Below are 20,297 nucleotides of genomic sequence, written 5' to 3'. Positions count from 1 at the left end.
AATTTGCAGCTTCTTTCTATGTGTTTGCCATCTGGCCTCACCCTACCTTTTCAATCTTATCATGTACTATGCTGCTTTAGTATCCCGTTACAGATTACTCACTGCTTCCTGAACCAGCTGTGCACTGTCACATCTCTGTCTTTATTCATGTGGTTTTCTTGCCAAGTCTGCCCCCTTCTCTGCCAGGCAAAAATTCTTACGTTTGCAGGCTCTGATGACAATGTTAACTCCATTGTGTGGAAATCACAAATTTCTTCCCTCCCTTCCCATAGGGAATGGGTTCTCTTTATTTAAACAGCTAGGAGTAATGTTTATAATGTACTATCACCTTTGTGTCTGCCTCTGGGACTAGACTGCAAGCACCTAGAGGGCAGGTGATGATGATTTAGTCATTTTTAAGTGAAGTGCCTAAAATGTACCTAGCCAAGAACTATGAAACAGTGTTTGTTAAATCTCATTACTACTGAGAGGGATGAGGGTGGGGTTCTAGGCATGAAAAAAACAAACAAACAAGTCTTAAGTATTAGGCTGACTTATGTGACCACAGCAAGCACTTGAGATAGAACAAGTAAGGTTTCCTTCTCTTTAAGATAAGGATAATCATCTTTGTAACTCAATAATGCCCAGGCCAGCAGTTCTCAATCCTTGCTGCATAGTAGACTCACTTGGAGCTTTATAAAAATACAGGTACTTGGCCCCTACTGCAGACCTACTGAGCAATCTCTGGGGACACACAAACTTTTAAAAAGCTCTACAAGTGGTTCTGACACATAGCCAGGGTTGAGAACCATTGGCCTTGACAGTGCTATAAGATCTCTGGCTGAAACAGCAAAAGAACAGTGAACCACAGAGTAGGTGCTAGCTGGGAAAAGTAGGGCAGAGGGAAAAGAGGCTGTGCCTTGGGACTTAAGGCCTTCCAGTTGGTGTGTTAAAAGGCCAGAAGAGAAGACATGCAGTCCAGGACAGCAATGAAAGAGGCAGCCATTAGAAGCTTGGGAAAGCAGAGGAACGTAATTTTCAAATGGCAGTATGATTAGCAGCAGCCAATTTGTTGCTGGAAGCTGGCTTACAGGTTGAAAGGCCAGTGTGCCAGCCTTTGGCACTCATGTCAGGTTGTTGCCCTGTAGTGCTCTTCAGAATACCTCTAGCATTACCCAGAAGTGGAGAAGTCTAGGTGTCACTCCTGGTCTGGTCATAACTTGAACTTAGCCTGCTGTGCTGAGTTCTACAGGAGGCAGTACCGCAGACTGCTTCCAAGGATATGCTCTAGAATCAGACTGCAAGGGCTGAACTCTGGTTCTACTTCAACTTCATAGATGTGCAATCTTAGGCAAGTCTAACTTCCCTGGGCTTCAGTTTCAGTTGTTTGGGGAATTAAATGAGATAATCTAAGTAGGTCCTTTAATTGTGCTAGTACTCAATAATGGCTGTATGATGTTGCTGTTATTATTATGGTCCAATTTGGTCAATATGTGTAACTCCTTTCATGAACTGGCTTCCAAAACGAAGAATAATTAATGATACACTAAAAATAAATAGTTAAAAGCAACATGCTTTTTATCAAAAATGGTTATAACCATTTACACGGAAAGTCCACCTCTGGAGATCTATTTTAATGAAAGAAGGGACCCTAAATTCAGAAAAAATTTTTATAGAATATTGGAAACAAAATGTCCAACTACAAGAAAACAACTAGGTGAACTATGGAACACTTATTCAGTGGATTATTTTAAATGTTTTGTTAAAAAGGTAACAGAAAGTGTTTAGAACATCATGCTCATTGAAAAAATTCCCGAGAAACCCAAATATATATTTAATTATGATTGTTAAAAATCTCTATGGATAAGAGAAACATCTAAAAAACAAACCAACCCTAAAAATGTTCATTAAAATTATATGAGTGGGGACTTGGTTCCATAGTGCAGCAGTTAGCATGTCTGCTTTACATGCAGAAGGCCCAGGGTTCGCGCCCCAGTGGAGTCACGGTCCATGGTCTATGGCCATGCCACCCTGAACAAGCCTGATCTTGGAACCTAAGCAGGGTTGAGCCTGGTTAGTACTTGGATGGGAGACCACCTAAGAAGACCAAGTGCTGTAGGCATAAATTAAAAAATATATATATATTATGAGTGGTAGAAATACTAATGGCTTTTTCCTCATATAATTCTTCTCTTTTATGTTTTCCTAAACTAGGAAGAGAAAGAAAAGTACATATAAAGACAAGGCAGCAAATATACATCCCATTCATGGATTAGAAGACTTAACATTATTAACATGACAATACTACCAAAACTGATCTACGGATTCAATGAAATCTCTATCAAAATCCCAGTGGGCTAATTTTGCAGAAATTGACAAGCTGGTCCTAAAATTTCTATAGAGATATAAGAGACCAAGAATAGCCAAAGCAATCTTGGAAAAGAAGGAAAAAATTGGAAGACACAGACTTTCGATTTCGAAACCTACTACAAAGCTATGGTAATCAAGACAATATAGTATCAGCATAAGGACAGACATATAGATCCATGGAATAGAATTGAGAGTCCAGAAATAAACCTTTACCTTTATGGACAATTGATTTTGGCAAGAGAGCCAAAACAATTCAATGGGGTAATGAATAGTCTTTTTAAAAAATGATACTGAGAAACTCGCAGGATATCCACATGCAAAAGAATGAATTTGGATCCTTATCTCACATTACACACAAAAATAAACACAAAATGGACTATAGCCCTAAAATTTAAAATTAAAAAAAAAAAAAAAAAAAAAAAACGAGCTAGAAGGAAAACACAGAGTAAATCTTTGTGACCTTGGGTTAGGCAATGCTTTCTTAGATACAACATTAAAAGCACAAATAACTAAAGAAAAAACAGATAAATGGTACTTCATCAAAATTAGAAAATTTTGTGTGTCAAAGAACACCATAAAAAAAGTGAAAAAACAACCTATAGAATAAGAAAAAAAAATTGCAAATTATATGACAAGAGACTTATATGCAGAATATATAAAGAATGCTTATCACTCAACAATAAAAAGACAACCAATTAAAACATGGGCAAAGGATTTGCACAGGCAGTTTTCTAAAGAAAATATACAAAGGGCTAATAAGCACATGAAAAGATGTTCAACATCACTGGTGACCAGGGAAATACAATGAGCTAACCTGTTAAACTACAACACTAACAAAAAAATTTTTAAAGAAAGCAAAAACCAAAACCAAAAATAAAGGCATCAAAGACTTTACAAAAGTGGACTTAGAGTAAAAGGCCTCTATGGAGTCTAGTTTTGCTTACGACATCTTAAGAGATGAAATAAATAAGTCTTAGAAAAATCAACACATAATCTGTCTTACCACTTTCAATTCCCATTATCTTAAACCTTGATGGCTAATATAAAATGAATCTTTAAACTTGAATATCAAGCTTATTACTGTAAATCTATTGATAACGTCAGGATCCTCTTTGCCTGGCAAAAGTGCCTGGAAGATTTTTGCTTTTGGTTCACGTCAACCATCCTTTCATATCTACCTTCAACTCATTGACTCTCTTTCACTTCATCACACTTGTGGATTTAAACCACATCCCTGGTTAAATCCAACTCTCCGCTTACAGTGTACATGCACCTGTGCAGCAGACACCCATGCTGACTGGTCACTTTCAAGTACTGACTGCTAGCCCCAAGTTGACTCTTACTATCCAACAATCATATCTCCCTGGTTCATTTACTCTTCTATTATTTACATGACTATTTTAGACTTTATCTTTCCTCAAATCTCCATCTTCTTCCTCATACTTATTCCTGATAGAAGGTATCAGAACAGAAGGAAACTTCCACGAGTTCTGCCCATCGCATCTATCCACCTACCTTCACCGTGCTTATATATTCTGCCTTCTTTCCAATTGCTTTGGATGAATTATCCACATTCCTGGCAAAGGCCTGCCCTCCTACTTGTATTAGTTATCATTCCCTCATACTTACTTGAGGGCATTGCTTCAGCGAATTTCCCTACATCAATTCCCCCTGCCCCCTTAAGATCCTTCCAATCACTCACAATATAATATACTCTCATTTAAAACAAAAAACAAACTTCAACACTGCTTCTTCCTTTAGCTACTACTTCATTTCTCTCCTTCTTTCTAGCAAAACTCCTTGAAAGAGGCTTTTGCACTTGTAGTCTCCAAGTTCTCTTCTCCCACCCTTCTGAACAACACCAATCAGGCTGACATCCCACCAAAATTGCTCTCATTAATGTTATCAAATAACCCTTGTATTCCCAAAACCAAAGGCCAATTTTTAGCCCTCATCTCATTTGGCATGCCAAAAACATTTGACCAAATTCATTACTCTCTCCTTCATTTACTTGGCTTACAAGTCACAATATTCTCCTGATTTTTCTCTTACTTCTCTGGTTGTGCTTGCTCCTTCATCTCTCCAACTTCTAAACACTGGGGTGTTCCACAGCTCAGACCCCAGACCCATTCTCTTTTCTATCTATAACTACTTTCGCCTAGATGACGATGAATCCTAAATGTACAACTCCAGCCCTGAACTGCAGAATATTAAACATCTAACCTGTTTTCTGACATCTGTTTGGAAATCTGATAATCATATCAAACTACATATTCAAATGGAACTTCAGCTATTCCCTCCTAAACCTGCTTCTCCTGTAGTGATTCCTACCTAGGTTTACGGTAACTCCATTCTTTTAGGTGCTGAAGTTATCCTTGATTACTCTCCCTTACATCCCACATCTTTTCTCACAGCACACTCTGTTTGCTCTTATAAATATATCCAGAATTTGAAGATTCTTGTGATATCTGCTGCTACCACTCTGCTCCAAGTCACCATCATTGCTTCCTGAATTATTCCAATTTGCTTTCAACTAAGGAGTATAAGAATGATTGAGTTAAGAAAGTCAGATCATAATACCCCTCTACTTAAAACCCTCTAACAGCTTTTTGTCTTTTTGAACAAAAGCCAAAATACTACAAGAACCTCATTTTCCACAACTATTCCCTTCTTTCTTTGCCCACTCCAACCACAGGGGCTATAGCCACATTAGCCTCTTTGAGGAACAGAAAGTATGTCAGGCCTGCTCCTGCTTCAGGGCCTTTGCACTTGCTGCTTTGTCTGTCTGCCAAAAGATCCACATGGCTCACTACTTCATTTTCTTTACCCAAATGTCATCTTTTCATTGAGGCTTCCTTGGGCTCCTAATTTAAAATTTTAACAGCATACTTTGCTATTCTTCCTTTCTTGTTTACCTTTTTTCCTAAACACTGTTATATGACATAGTACATATTTTACTTCTTTAACTTGTTTATTGCCTCTCGCACTAACATGTAAGCTTCATTCACATCTTTGAGATTTTTGATTCTTTTGTTTGCTGCTCTACCCCAGGCAACTTCGAGTAGTGCCTAGCACAAAGTTAGGTATTTGATAAATATTTTAAAAATAAATTCGCCACTGTATTGCAGTGTCTTTTGTAGATGATAAACGCAGTAAATTTTTATCTCAGAAAATTTTTATCTAAAAGAAATGACAAGAAGATGGTGCTTTCCTTTAAAAATATACCAAAACAACATCAAATCTAGCTTATCGCTCTGTATTGTAGAACTAAACTAATCAAACGCTAAAAAACGCATAAAAATGTATGGGTTCCTTACCTAGGTCAGCTCTTGCCTCTTTTTTCTTTTGAGAGGCCCAACCCACTATGGAGAGTTTATCTCCTGGTTTTTCCTCTAAGCCTCTATTCAAGCGCCAGATTTTCAGTGTATTGTCATCAGAGCAGGTAGCAATCTAAGGAGAACAAGGAAGAGATTTAAGAAGTTTCAATCAAAGATTTCCAACAAAATAAAAAGTAGATGTGTCTTAAAGGCTCATCACTGGAAAACTATTTTGTTTGATATAACAGGATGTAGAACACAGGATCTGAAAGATAATACAATTCTATTCCTTGCTTTCAGGAACCACTGCAGATTTCCAAATAAGTGTACTCTCTAGTTTCTTCTTTACGCACATTCTGCTGGTATGTCTTTCGTTACCAGTCATTTCTTACCAAACCTAAAGCTCTACTATAAACCAGGTTCATTTCATTTTATTTTCAAGAAGTTGGGCAAGTCAATATCTTTATCATCATCTATATAACTGTGAAATATTTCATAAAGGTATCTTTTTAACTCTCTCTTCCTCTTAAATGATCGATCAACATTCAATTCCTACGACTTTCTTCTGAATTCTGCATGTTCTGGCTGATTTGTAAAATAATGGGATCGTTTCCAAGATCAGACTTAGTCCATGACTCTGGTAGGCTGTGACAAGTAGAATGAAACTATTCCTTTGAGATTTTTTTCCAGATAGGTAAAGGAGCAATCTGGGAAAACAACAAGTTAACTTGGCTGAAAGAAGTTAAAAATAACCTTTGCCCCTTTAAAAATATCTGACCATTCCTGATCTTGGTCCCAAGCCTTTTATGGCAGAGAAAGTCCAGCTTGAAGAGCTTGTGGCAAATGGCCACTGGTACCAGAGCTGTTCCCCAGCATTTGTTTATATAATTTCTCTATTTCAGTCACTAAAGAGATAGAAAAAAAGAACACACGTTCTCTTAAGTCTTGGCCCCCAAGAGACTGGCAGCTTTTTCCTTTCCTTACTGGGAGGCCAAAAGAAGACACACATATTTAACTGCTTAACAAAAATGCTTGGAATCCCCAGTTACTCTATAGTCCATTAACAAGGGTTATTAACAAGAGTACCTACTGTGTCTGACAATTTACATTCTTCATCTTATTTAATTTTCACAATATAAAAAGCCCTCTACTCAAATAATTTCATCTAGAAAATGAGAATAAAGTTATTTACCCAAAGTTATCATAATTAAGTGGCAGAGCTAGTAGATCCAAATATTTCCAATTTCTAAGTCTAGATCTTTTTTTTTTCCTCTTAAACTATATTTTACCTTTCTAACTCTAGGCTAGGAATAGTTATTTTTAAAAACTTTTTAAAATGGTGGCCATTATATTAGTATAGGTAACAGCCCTGCCACTTCCTTTGAGTCTTTTCTATGCATAGAAATAAGGACAACACATGACGGTTGCAAAGAGATGACATAATTAACTGAATAATTAAAAAACCATTTATCTTAGTATAAGTTCTATGAAGATACAGAACTCCTATGTTAAAAGCAGATATTTTGCTGAAAGCTACACAGACTCTCAGAGGAAAATGACATTGGTGTAATGTCAATGTAATTATTGGTAATTAAAGTAATGATTTCAAAAAAAGGTCTATCATGAAGCTGACCACAGAAAATGGTTATATAGGAATACAGAATAAAAAGATATCCATAATAATACCAGAGAGCTAGCAGGGATGCCAGGAGTAGGTAGACCAGACCATGAGAAGTTTCTGGAAGATAAACAATAGATGGGAACAAAACCTTCCAAAATGTCAAAATAAGAATGGGAGATGTCCACATAGTGAGGTTTCCTATGAACCCAGAATAACCCAAAGACCAGTGCAAGAGGGCCAGAAGAATGCGCGGAACTTGGGCTACTATTATATGAAATCCCTGCACTGCACACACATGGAGTTTGTTTCTGGCCTTACTACATTTTAGGTTTTTGATTTGTTTTTGAGTATCACTATTATTTATTTATTTATTTATTTTTATGTGAGAGGATTTTCTTCTTCCCAGCGTGTCTAAAACATTTGGAACTACTTCTTATGATATTTAGTCACAGACAACCTAACATTGTTAAGACTTCACAGTAATACCGTTTAGGCAAAATGTGAAAACCCAAACCGGAAGAACAGTCAAGATGTTACCTTCAATACACCAAATTTATAATATGCAGAAAGTTAGAAACACTAGTTCCCGCCTTCTGTTTTAAGATGAAATTTTAATTACGCTAAAAAACTCAATTCTATGTTTAGGAAAGAAATGCTCTAGGGAACCAAGAAATCCATCCTTATTCTTTAGTGAATAATGCAATTTCTCTATTGGTAAAGCGGGATATGTATGATCAATGCTGACAGATCCTGGATGGCCTCTTAAATCTTTTAAATCTCTATTTAAGTATGGAAGACTATATAACTCTCTATCCTTGGGAAAACTTACACATCTGTGATCTACTTTTTAAAATAACTATGGAGATTTGTTTACGAACCTTTGTGAAATCTGATGGACACCAGCACACAGAAGTGACCTCTTGAGAATGACCGAGGAGCACAGTAGGAGGATGCCAGGGTGTGGAGACCTAGTGCATAATCAAAAAAAAAAAAACAAACAAACAAACAAAAAAACAAACAAGTCAGCAGAGTACCAGTATAGGTTACCCAGACAGAGGGTTTGAATCTCTCCATAGTTGTGCCTTTTAGATCTTTAGGGTTGTTACCAAAAGCCCCTAGACGTGCCTAGTTATAGCTCAGAAAATGAGTCTCAATGGGCAATGAAAGTATTTTTGTCATTGATCTGAGAAAACAGTGTGAAAATAGTCAAAGTAAGTAAATAATGAGCTTAGATACCAGTACAGATCTTATTTCAAATTGGGACTATCTAGACATACATATTTTGACTAAAATTCAAGACTGGTATTGTCTCTCACCTCTTAGCTGATAAACTTTATGGAAGGATGAGGTCCAGCTGCTAGGTAGTGCACTTCAAGTGGAGTTCTGCTTTTACAGAGCTTAGACACTTTCAGATCTTCTCTAGCCAGCACCTCTAAGAACACTACATGAACTAAATCTTTAAGGTACCTAAGATATGCTACCAGCTCTCTTGGGAAAAGAGGGCAATTTTTCTTCCAAAAGAAGACTCAATCCAAAGTTATACCCCTTTATTTCGAAGATATAAACTATATTTTACATGGCACTTTGGTATCCTTTTTAGAAGAAAAATGCCTCCAAAATTTTATTTTAGTTAATTTGCTTAAAGAAATATTGAATTTTCAAGTATTGCTATATTTTAATGTATAAAAAGGGTCACATTGTGTAATACTACAAATGCAACTAAGAATCAGTTTTCCCTCTCACTGAATGTCACTAGTGATATGAATTTGACAGCTGTCTATTCAAGAGCTGTCAATCCCTTTCGGAAGCCATGGGAAATAATTAGCACAATATGGAGTACAAACTCACGTAACTATTGTTAGCAAGTATGTTTGAAAAAGAGAAATTATTCTCTGAATCATTGCTCATTTATAAGAAGAAAGTGGAGGCGACTCTCGAAAGAATATTTGTGAGAATGACTAAGTAAACTTAATAGAATCCTCAGATTGTAGCTAAGAGATTTGACATGCTGATTCATAAGGTTATCCAACTTAATAATTACTACTCCTCTCTTGGGTTAAATAGCACATATGTAATGATTCAAAGCAAAGGAAGACAAAGAACAGAGTGTAATTTGCCTTGCTAGGTTAACTAAAGTTTAACAGAAAAGGAAGCTTTTTGCTGAATAGTATCCTAAAGGGTCTCAATGTCTACTCCTAGAATGCCACAGAGAACAATAACTTATTCTCTCACAAGGTAGCGTATTTTAGAAGACTTTCAATATAATATCTAACTATCTCAATAGTCACGAAAATTCTCCTTCCTCCTCTTATAATGGGTCTCAACCATTATAATGCCTAGGAGAACCTAAACATGTACTCTACGATTAAAATAAATTTCAAGAAAAACCAAACATCCACCAACAGAATGTATGTACATTACTGAATTTATCTATAGGATCTAAGAGAAAAAACAAAGGATAGATCCCTTGAAAAAATTTACAATTTGATAATAAACTAGGAATAATAATAATGATAAAAGTCAGCATTTGTTGAATAATTACCATGAGCCAGGTACTTTATATAGCCATTAAAAATAGGGGGAAGGTTCCTCAAAAAGTTAAACAATTAATTACCATATAACCCAGCAATTCTACTCTTAGGAATGCACTCCTAGAAGAATTGAACATATATGTTCAAACAAGAACTTGTACACAATTTTTCATAGTAGCTTTATTCATAAAGCCAAAAAGTAGAATAATTCAAATGTCCAACAACTGATGAAATAAATAAAATGTGGTCTATATATACAATGGAATATTTAGCCATAAAAAGGATATATGAAACAATGACAAACCTTGAAAACATTATGTTAAATAAAAAGAAGCCAGACATAAAAGGTCACATTATTGTATGATTCCATTTATATGAAATGTCCAGAATAGGCGAAACCACTAACCTATGGTTTGCCAAGGGCTAGGGCCAGGGCGGGAATGGAGAATGACTCTTAAAAGGTATGGAATTTCATTTTGGAGTGATAAAAATGGGAATGGGACAATGGTGATGGTTGAATAACATTGTGAGTATACTCAAAACCATGTTAAAATGACTAAAATAGTGAATTTTACATTATACGAATTCTATCTAAATTTTTTTAAAATGGAGAGAGGGGCATGTTGTGGGTTGAAATGAGAACTAATGTCTGCCGACAGTTTTTACGAACATTAGCAGCAAGTGTTTTCACAGGTTAGGACCATCCTAGCATGGTATAGTATACTTGGGGACTATTTCAAAGCAGATTAATTTCCTCTAATGAAACTCAGGTGGCTTCGTTTTTATTCAAATATGTTTTTTATTTATTGTCACTTCATCATAAAAATATAACCATAATTACATGATTTTATTTCTTAAAAAGCCTCCCTCTACTTTTAAGTAGGAAGAGGAGACTATTAAGTCCAAGAAACATTTATAACTATGCACTCTGGGGATGGTCAAAACACAAAAAATTGTCCTCTCTTACATATTCTACTTGTTATAGAATAAAGACTTTACTTCAAGGTATAAGAATCTCAAAGTTATATTCCTAGAACTATGAAAATACCTCTAGAAATAACTGGCTCTAACCTACAGACCTCATATAAGACATTTTATACACTTAAACATGCAAAATAGATCAGCACCTTTCCTCAAATAATTTCCTTACTCTGCCCAGTCAGAAACCAAATCTAACCTTCATTTCTGCCATGAGATCATTTACACTTCCTAAAGTGTCAGGCTCAAGGTTTTGCCAGTCGGCGGTAGAATGACTGTGCCAAATCAGTTTATTTATAACCACTTCAATACTATTTAGTGACTATATCAGAAATGAACCATGGAAGGGGGGGAGGGAATGGGTGGAAGAAGGGGTAGGGAATTAAACAGGAAAAATATAATATTAAATCTTTTTATTTTAAATCTTGGACCTCAATATCAGAGAGTCTAACTACATTACATCTCCCCTTTGCTGGGCAGTGGTGAGGATTAAAAGGTGACTCTGTGTCTTAAGATCTAAAACTCCTTTCTTTCACTGTGTCTTCTTGTGCCCATGGACTTTTCAGTGTAGGAAAATTCCTAACACTTGAGAGAATTCTGACTTTTTGAAAATGTAGCAGAATTATAAGACAACCTAACAAGCTGGATACTCAGCTTGTGTGAAATTGTTTTTAAATCCTTCTCCTTTTTATTATCATGGGAAAGAGAAACTGAGAGACCTCACTAGGCAAATTCAATTTTAGGAGCAGTAAGCTTGCCAGGATCTCAAATATCAGAGTCTGCACACTGAGTTATGTGTGGACAGGCAGGAGAACATCATGTCTGAACCACGTCTTTCAGCACTAACACGTGACCCAGCTTTGGAATGCAGAAAGGGTCACCCATGTATGTGATAGCCACTAATTAAATATCTGAAAATGGGTTACCAACAACAGTCAAGTATCTTTGCTATGTCTTTAAAGAGAGGAAATATGCCTCAACTCTCATTCCCTGAAACAACAAAAAAAGGCTTTTGTACATTAGAGAAGAGAGATAGGGAGGAACTTTTTAAGAATTGGCAGTAGAACTATAACTATATCTGTATACATACACGCAGACATATATACATAACATATAATTATTTATATAATTATGCATATTATTAAGAAATTGATTTCAACAAATAATCAGTGCATAAGTATTTTTTTGATAATCCTTTATTATACTTTTTGGTATGTCTGAATTTCTTTTTAAGAAGAAAGAAATTTAAAAGATACAAACTTTGGTAGGAATAAACTCCTGATAAGTTGGGAGCCAAAGTTAGAGAAAGAAATGTAGTTAAAAGACAGTGAAAGAAGGAGAATGGGAAAACAGGAAAATAGTGAAATAATATACATAAGACCAAATTTGAAAATAAAAGGCAGAAGCACTAGTGCTGGTGACATACATTATTAAAGTTTAAAGCTCAAGTCAGAAGAATTTTTTAGACAAAAAGCTAGGTTAAAAACTCTTATCACAAGACAGAAGCCTCAAGTATATATTTTATAAGCAAATTTACACTTAAAAATACAACAAATAAAATAAATATGCTTGTAGAAAGAGGGAACTCCAACACAAAAGCATCTTGCATAGAACAATATCTCCACCTTGTGATCATCTAGAATACTGTTACTAAAAGCTTTTAATAAGGCAGCGTTGCATTTTTGCAACTCTAGATATATAGAGAAATCATTTGTTAATACTTATCCCAAGACCGGACGAAATTAAACTAAAGAACTATGCTTCACACCTGGCAGGTTCTACCCTGGTCCTAAAACAACATTAAAGATATGATTTCCTAGAAGTTGGCAGGACTAAAAATAATATAATTTTCTCCTGAGAAGGGATCTGATTGAACCTATGAGCCTATAAAATTTTAGACATTATTGTGAGTTCATACATTTTGGAATTTAGAGTTATTGTCAAGGACATTTCAGTTCACCAACATCAAGGACATTTATGAAATTACAGGGAAACCTAGAAGATAATTTCTAGCTCTAGAAAAATAATGCCTAATGTTCTTCTTTCTCTTCAACTCCCAGACATTTCTATGATTAATTATTCCCATGAGAGCCATTTTTCAGTGGTCAGCAAGTGCTACTTGGTGTGTAACATTTCAATTTTCCCCATTGGACTTCAAATGAACAGCTTTAAATTTCTTAGCTTACGGCAGTCATTTTAGAATCACTGTTATTTCAAAAGTAAAAATATGTGTGTGTAGATATACATATAAATTTGTAATAAAAATGGGAAATCTGTAAAATAAAAAAAAAAATTAAACAATGCTATTAAATATATACGAAACTAATAGAGTAGCCACATCTATTTTAGCAGCCTGAAGACTGAACCACTTATAAGACGAGAGTAATGAATACAATTACCATCCAAATATTTCTGAGTGTTTTGTGCAAGGTTCTATGGCTATTCTGAGTATAGACTGAAATGATCAAAATACTACACGTATTTTCAATGTGAGTTTAAAAACACAGGGAAGAAAGGCAGAACAGCATATTTTTCCAGGGAGCCAGACAAAGTAATTAAGGTTCTTTCCAGTCATCCGATTTCCAAATTTCCTAATAATCTGTGAAACTATTGGAGGATACGGACTGTTATTTCTGAGCTCTGGCCATGAAAGTGTGATATATTCTGCGACAATCAGAGTGAGAATTTGGTTACATTAAGAGGCAAGAAGCAACTTTTACAGAACATCTAAGGTAGAAAAAGTTAATAGTATGTGTTTACACTAAACTTACTTCATCATGGACAAAATAAATATTTGTAAGAATACTTTAGTCTCACATTTGTGGGGGAAGTTTGACTACTTACCTTCCAGATGTAGGCAGCTTCATCACTTGAGCCACTGACTAAAAACTGGTCATCTGGACTAAGACTGGATTTAATATAAAAGGTAGAGTTCTGATGTCCATTGAAGATAGCCACTGCCAGAGGGGTAAAAATCAAATTACTTGTTTTTTTATTTCCAGTGTTCAAATAAAATGCAGATAGTATACATGTTCTAATGAGTTTTATTAGTGTATTGACTATTGAAGCTGATGGTCAAGCTATATTCACCAAATTAAAAAGGAACTGGACATTGCCAGAAAATAAAGGACATATCAGAAAGAGGCTTTATATTAGACTTAATCTCATGATCTAAACCCAAATATTTGATATGGGGCTGATTATAAAGAAAGCGAAGAAAAACATTCTTAAAGGACAAGAATGGAACCAATGTCCAATTTTTTAGTAAAATGCGTTTATTATACACTCTCTATCCCAGGGTAGGGCTTTTTCCATTGCATAATACATTGGTCTTTCTTTCAAATCTCTTGAGGATAAATTTCACATATCTTATTCTGTCCTCATTAGACATTATAGTACTTTAAATAGAATAAGTATTCAAACATTTGTTGCATGAATAGGTAAAAAAATCAGTAAAAAGAGTTAGGATTTATAGATAGCTTATATGGGATGAGGGAATCTTTTTAACCCAGCACTTTAAATAGCTTGAATAGTAGAAGTAGCTAGTAGCTATGTTCATTTGTAAGATACTCCAACTAGGTTACGTTTATACTTTAGGTTTAGACTTCTCACTATCCACGGTAAAAAGGCAAATAATCCAATCTAGTATAATGTGATCGATAGGTTCTTCTATCCTAAGGAGACCAAAACCTGAGGTCTCTGGCATCAGAACACTACTACAAGGAAATAAAAGAAAAAGAAAATCTGCCAGCAGAGAAATTAAGAATACATTTTAAGAATACATTTAGGCACGAAAAAATTTCACTCTAATATTCTAACAGAGGGGAAAGAAGCATTATTAAGGAACTTTAACAGCTTTCCAGAAATCTGATTTCCCAGAAATTCCTACCTTTTGCTAGAATAAAACTGGAAAAAAACTTTGTATTTATAGCTTTTCAAGAAAAAGCCTACATATCAAACACTTTCACTGTGAAGTTAAACAGGATGCGAATCAATAGATACCATATTTCGGACCTACTGTGTTTGGGTCTATTAGTAACTATGCATGTGCTTTACTGAAAGATTGTACTATGAGCAAACATGTTTCTAGAAATTATGGATTACATCCATAGTTTGCCAATCAAAAAAAAAAAAAAATACTGGCATAACAAACAGTCCACAATTGCTTCTTAGTTTTCACTAGAAATCAAGGTTTGTAAGGGTTAAAAAGTCTAATTAATATATGTAATTAAAGCTACTAAAATAATCTGAATGCAAAAAAGGAAGTTATAGGTTTGTGAAAAAGGATCTTGAGAAAAGAGTTTAATGCATGGTCAAACTGGTTAAGATTGGAATGAATTTAATTAAGTAAATGAGTTTTAATATCAAAAGAAAGCTGATGCGAAATTAGAAATCGGTTTTCTCTATGTTAAAAGAACAGAGTTTTACTGGACTTTGGTCTGCTCTTGGTGAAGAGATTATGAAAGGTTTTTCTTTACCTATAAGTAATCTACCTAAAAAATTGTGATTTTATGTTTTATCTAAATAATCTCCTATGTTGTTTTATCAAGCCTTTGATTTTAAGAGCTAAGTTTTACTTACAACTATTTAATTTTCGGTATTTACCTGAAAAGTCTTTAATTGTCACCACAGTTAAATGGAGAACTAAGTATTGTTTCACAGTGACCTATGATCATATTTGAGTGTTCTAAAACCTTTTGATATTTTTTGACAAACTTCCCATGATCAAATTCTAAATGAAGTCCTTTTGACTTCAACTAACTTTGTAATTTTCTAGAGGGCCCCTAGAACATTTCAAAGGATTTGTTTTCTTTTTATAAAAAAAAAGAAAAGAAAAGAAAAAATGCCATTAAACTAATTTGGCTTATTTGGTATGTTAAATTACATGGAAAACAGTGTCAAATAATTGATGATAAACCTTAAGTTATATTGCGTGGGTGAATTTTATTAACATAAGTGTTCTAAAAATTATATGCAATCCCTAAAAAAATTTCCTGGTTGTGTTATGACTCATAATTCTACTATCTTAAAAAGTGCTAGAGAGATAACTAAATTTCCTTGTCAATTACATTGTAATCAGATTTTAACTAAGTTTTTGTCGTTTATAGATATTTTTTGTTTTACACTGATGCTTTTGCAAATGTGCTTCATCTCCAAAGAGATTCATGGAAAATATTCTAGAATACAGGTTTCTGATAACTTTCAGATCATATCACTGAACTGGGTAAGCATCTGTAACTCTAATGGAAATTGATGGCTTCATAAAACTGCTAACAAAAGATCAATATCAATGAGAATTAATTACATGGGACTAAATGAACTAATGAAGATGATTTTAATTTTTATAACTTTTTATTCAAAGTATTACTGGTTCTTTAATCTTTAGTTTATAGAAACAAGGACAGTTTTCTTCCTCCTGAATTACCTAAGATCCACAGCAATTTGGTAAATTATACCTTTCTAAGCAGAATTGAAAGATTTATCTTTTTCTCCCTATTTGATCCCTACAGAATTTGCAAAGTCTTAGTCGGTATTTTTATTTCCATGGCAGTATAGTTATTTACATAAATTCACTAAGAATCGGTTCTCTTTGTTACAGGACACAATTGGAAATACTTGTTATATTACCAAAGCTTTGACTGGAATGTCATGTTTGAGAGAGACATGCATAGACTCAGATACGACCAGACAGCTTTAAGGGTCTAAGATTAACTTTATGGAAGTCAATAAAGACCCTCTGGAAATATCAGACTGATAACTGGCTTAGAGGGTTCCCAGCAGCTTTACCAGGTAGAAAGAAAGGTAACTTCCTGGCAGGTATAGGACCCTCAGGATATTTTGGAGACCTCAAGAAGAGAGGAATTAACCCAAATCTAAAGGTATTACAGGTAAAATCTGATGGCAAGTATTTGGCTTGGCTTCTTAATCTCAAGAGTCTGTTAAAAGTTTAATCTGGAGATTCCTTATGAAAGTTCCAGCAATATAGATTTAAAAGAGCCTATATGATCAATTGCTATTCTTGATGCATTTATGTAAACAATTAGGCCAAGTTTTTTGAAACTAGACTTACTCTGCAAATAACTTAGTTTTAATTTGGCTAACTTTGATAAAAATAAGGGTGATTTTAGAGAAAAAAAAAATTTTGTTCCAATGGAAACTATAATACACACTTGTGGATATTAGATTCTATTTCTATTAACTGTCTTTGAGGTTTTGTTGTTTACCTACAAATTGTACTGGATCCTGAATTCTAGTTTCCTCAAATACTTGGCTAACGACTCTCTAAACTAACATTTCCAAGTTTTCGAGTTGGGATCACTGAGAACTAAAATTGCCCTTTTCCTGAAGCCCTGCAAACTAAAGCTAACAACTTAATATAAACTTAAGAGAGATCATCACAATATTCCATGTTTAGACAATTTTCATGCCTGTTGTTGCATAAGCCATTCAGAAAGTTTACCTGAACATCTGATGACATCATCAAAGACATTTCAAATTGTAAAAGATGCTTCAACCCTGACGTCCAGAAATCTTGACTGGCTGCCCCCTAGGCTCAGAAACTAGTTTATAATTTGCTCTAACCATTAACTTTTGTTTTTCTTTTGTTTCCCCAGACATGCCTCTTATTAAATAACTAAATTCTTGCTTACACATATAGGACTAACTTGGGAGACCACATGTATGACTGCCTCTTGAAATGAACTTAACTGGGCTACTGTCAGGACTAAGAGACTGGTTCAGTGAGACGGAGCAATCTACCAACTCAGCTTCTGGATTGTTTTGTGTCTCTTTGGCATGAGAGTTAATTTAAGCCGATTATTTCTAAGAAACAGAAGACTCATGAAGTTTTTCTTGTTACTTCCCCTTTAATTGTCTAAAAGAATTTAGATAAAGGGCATGTTCCCAGAATAGAGCTATTACCAGAGTTATCTATAAAGAATATAGGCTAGGTATGGTGAGAGAAGACTAGAGATCGGAGATTTGCTCTGTGTCCTCTTGTCTCTGTATAGCTCAGCAAACATTTATTTACCAAACAATTGCCTTCCTCCCCTCTGAAGTCCCAAACCACTACCTCCTTCTCCTTAGCTCAAGACAGCATATAAGCTCAATTGCCCAGTCTGTCCTTGCCCTCATCCAATAATCTTGTGGAACCCCTTATGTACAAAATTAAATTGAATTTTCTCCTGTAAATCTGTGACACATCAACTTAATTCTTAGATCAGTCAGAAAAACTTAGAAGGGTACAGGAAAATTTCTTCCACCCTAACAATAAATAAAATAAACAGACTCCTTTATTCTGAATACAACTCCAAAATCTTACTGTTCATCTTTCTCAACTCTAAACTATGAATGGAAAACTGTAGACCAAATTTCCCACTAAACCTATAAGTATTTATTGCCCTCTGCTGGAGTAAGAAAGGCTAGCAAAATGTACACTATTAATGTCTCGAATCATGCAAAAAATACTTCTCAAACCTCTTGGCTTTAATTAGATCAATTTAATCTTTGTTTGATAATTTGGGCTCTTAAATGCTTCATTAAAGTGCTTCAGAGTTGTCCTTATGAGCATCACATAGTGTAATAAAATACTGTGAATTAAAAGTATGGGAGATCAAGTATTGAGCCCAGGATCCTTTTTGAAGTTTTGAAAAAGACAAGCAATTACCAGATGTGTCACACATACACACATTTGTCTATTACTTAATTTTTAAGAAATATCTATCTATCTATCTATCCATCTATCTATCTATCTATCTATCTACATAGCTATGTATCTAGAGAGTCAATTAAATTATTTTAGGAGCACAGGAAAAAAGTTGCTGAATTATTAGTAAAGTGGCCTTGGGCATATCTGTTTCATGGCAGAGGGACCAAATTGAACTCCAGGTTCCTTTCAGTGCCACGCTATAACAAAATGATACCCAAATTAGAAGTTGTCTAAATTCTGATTCCATTCAGGAAAACAGCAAAAGTTATAAAATCCTTTTCCCAAATGCTCATCTTGTTTAGACAACACTAGACCTATTTCAAGGCATTGGAAATGCCAACTGTGATGCTGTCACAGATAAAGTCCTAATAATGGCTTGGGGCAGTCTTTGGAAACTTCTATAAGCGCCTGCTAAGTTCTGTACTATTTTGAGATTTCTTGTTTACTAGCACATCTTACTTTCGTGGAAACTGGGTAGATCAGGGAAATTGGTTATAGAATTCAAAGTCTGTTTCCGACAGAGCCATATCTGAGGAAGAGCCAGATTACTAATATGTAGTTTGCTTAAGTAATTAATAATGTTCTTAAAATTATGCAACCCAAATAACTCTTATTAGAGTACACTAGAGAAACTATGGTTTCTTTTTTAAAATGTCATTTATGAGCTTAAAATATCAGATTTCACTTTTAATTTTCTTGAAGAAAAAATGAGTAAAGGTGAGGAAAACATAAAAGAGATAAAACAGTCTGTCTAACATGGAGAAGGCTGAGATAGGTAAGAATTATTTTAGGGGCTTAAAAAATTCAGGCCCTAATTTAATGAACAACCCACAACCAAGACAAAAGTTGAGTAGAACAGCCCACAAAAATTGAGATAATTCTTAACATAGCCAAAAGTTATGTCACATAGAGCAGGATTCTGTTTATACTTGTGAAATCATCGCAAGGAAAGTACACCTATGAAAACACTGCTAGAATTAATCAAAGACCCTAAAATCCTATGTCTTAATAAATTTGGCTTAGAAAAAAAATCAACATTAAATTATCATTAACAAAAAAGTCTGTTTTACTTTCTGGGTAAGAATTTGAATGACTAAGCTCTTACCTGGAGAAGTCTTTAATCCAGTCATATTGAACATGTAGATGTTGTCATCTGTGCAGTTAGCAAATAAAGTGGAGCCGGTGGAATCTAAAATCAAACTTGAGTATCCTGGAGAAAGGAAACTTTAGTTAGCATGTCCTGGTGACAGTGAGAAGTAATGAGGTCAAATATTGAGGCTAAAAGATTATTCCATTAGAAGAATCATCAAAATTCTTCCCTGAAATATATACAAACCAAAAATGTTCTTGTTTATATAACCACATATTAGTTTCTCAAGTCTGTGTTGCTGAAAATAAATTTGATATTTTAAAATTTTAACAAAAACTTACATCTCCCAGAAAGTCCTACAAAAAAGTCCCATAGTCTACGAAAAAGCTTACCGAGTTTTCGAGTGCTGCTACCTGGGTATAGGAAAGACTTGGATGCTATAGGTTCTTGTCGATAAGCAGTATAATTCTTACGTAAATCCCATATTTTGATTACCCTAAAAACCAAGGTAAAGAAATAGTTATTTTGTAGTCCTTCTCCAACCCCAACCAGTTCCAACTATATTGAATATGAAATGACTTTTAATCTAACTCCTCTGGGACATCAACCAGGTACAGTGAGGACATCTCATCATGAAAGACTGAATTATCTCATACCATTGTCTCCAATGTCAGGCTTACAATTCTGGTAGAAGGGAAACAGA

At 34.7% G+C, this 20,297-nt stretch overlaps 1 protein-coding gene across 8 annotated transcripts in view; it reads right to left on the bottom strand.

Annotated features, from left to right (window-relative positions):
* Positions 1–20,297, bottom strand: part of DTL (denticleless E3 ubiquitin protein ligase homolog) — a 64,137-nt gene that overhangs the window by 26,720 nt on the left and 17,120 nt on the right. For all 8 annotated transcript variants that reach the window (XM_011364499.2, XM_023533206.1, XM_023533205.1 and 5 more), the window contains exons 9-13: positions 19,987–20,090; positions 19,610–19,714; positions 13,641–13,753; positions 8,166–8,255; positions 5,667–5,799 (exon numbers count right to left, since the gene is read on the bottom strand). In XM_011364499.2, the coding sequence (XP_011362801.1) occupies positions 5,667–5,799; positions 8,166–8,255; positions 13,641–13,753; positions 19,610–19,714; positions 19,987–20,090 (545 nt within the window). The remainder of the gene's footprint in view (positions 1–5,666; positions 5,800–8,165; positions 8,256–13,640; positions 13,754–19,609; positions 19,715–19,986; positions 20,091–20,297) is intronic.

Source organism: Pteropus vampyrus, unplaced genomic scaffold, assembly GCF_000151845.1.
Source record: "Pteropus vampyrus isolate Shadow unplaced genomic scaffold, Pvam_2.0 Scaffold98, whole genome shotgun sequence".
NCBI classification, from domain to species: Eukaryota; Metazoa; Chordata; class Mammalia; order Chiroptera; family Pteropodidae; genus Pteropus; species Pteropus vampyrus.
Note: the sequence above shows the minus strand (reverse complement) of the source record. Positions and strands in the feature narration are given on the sequence as shown.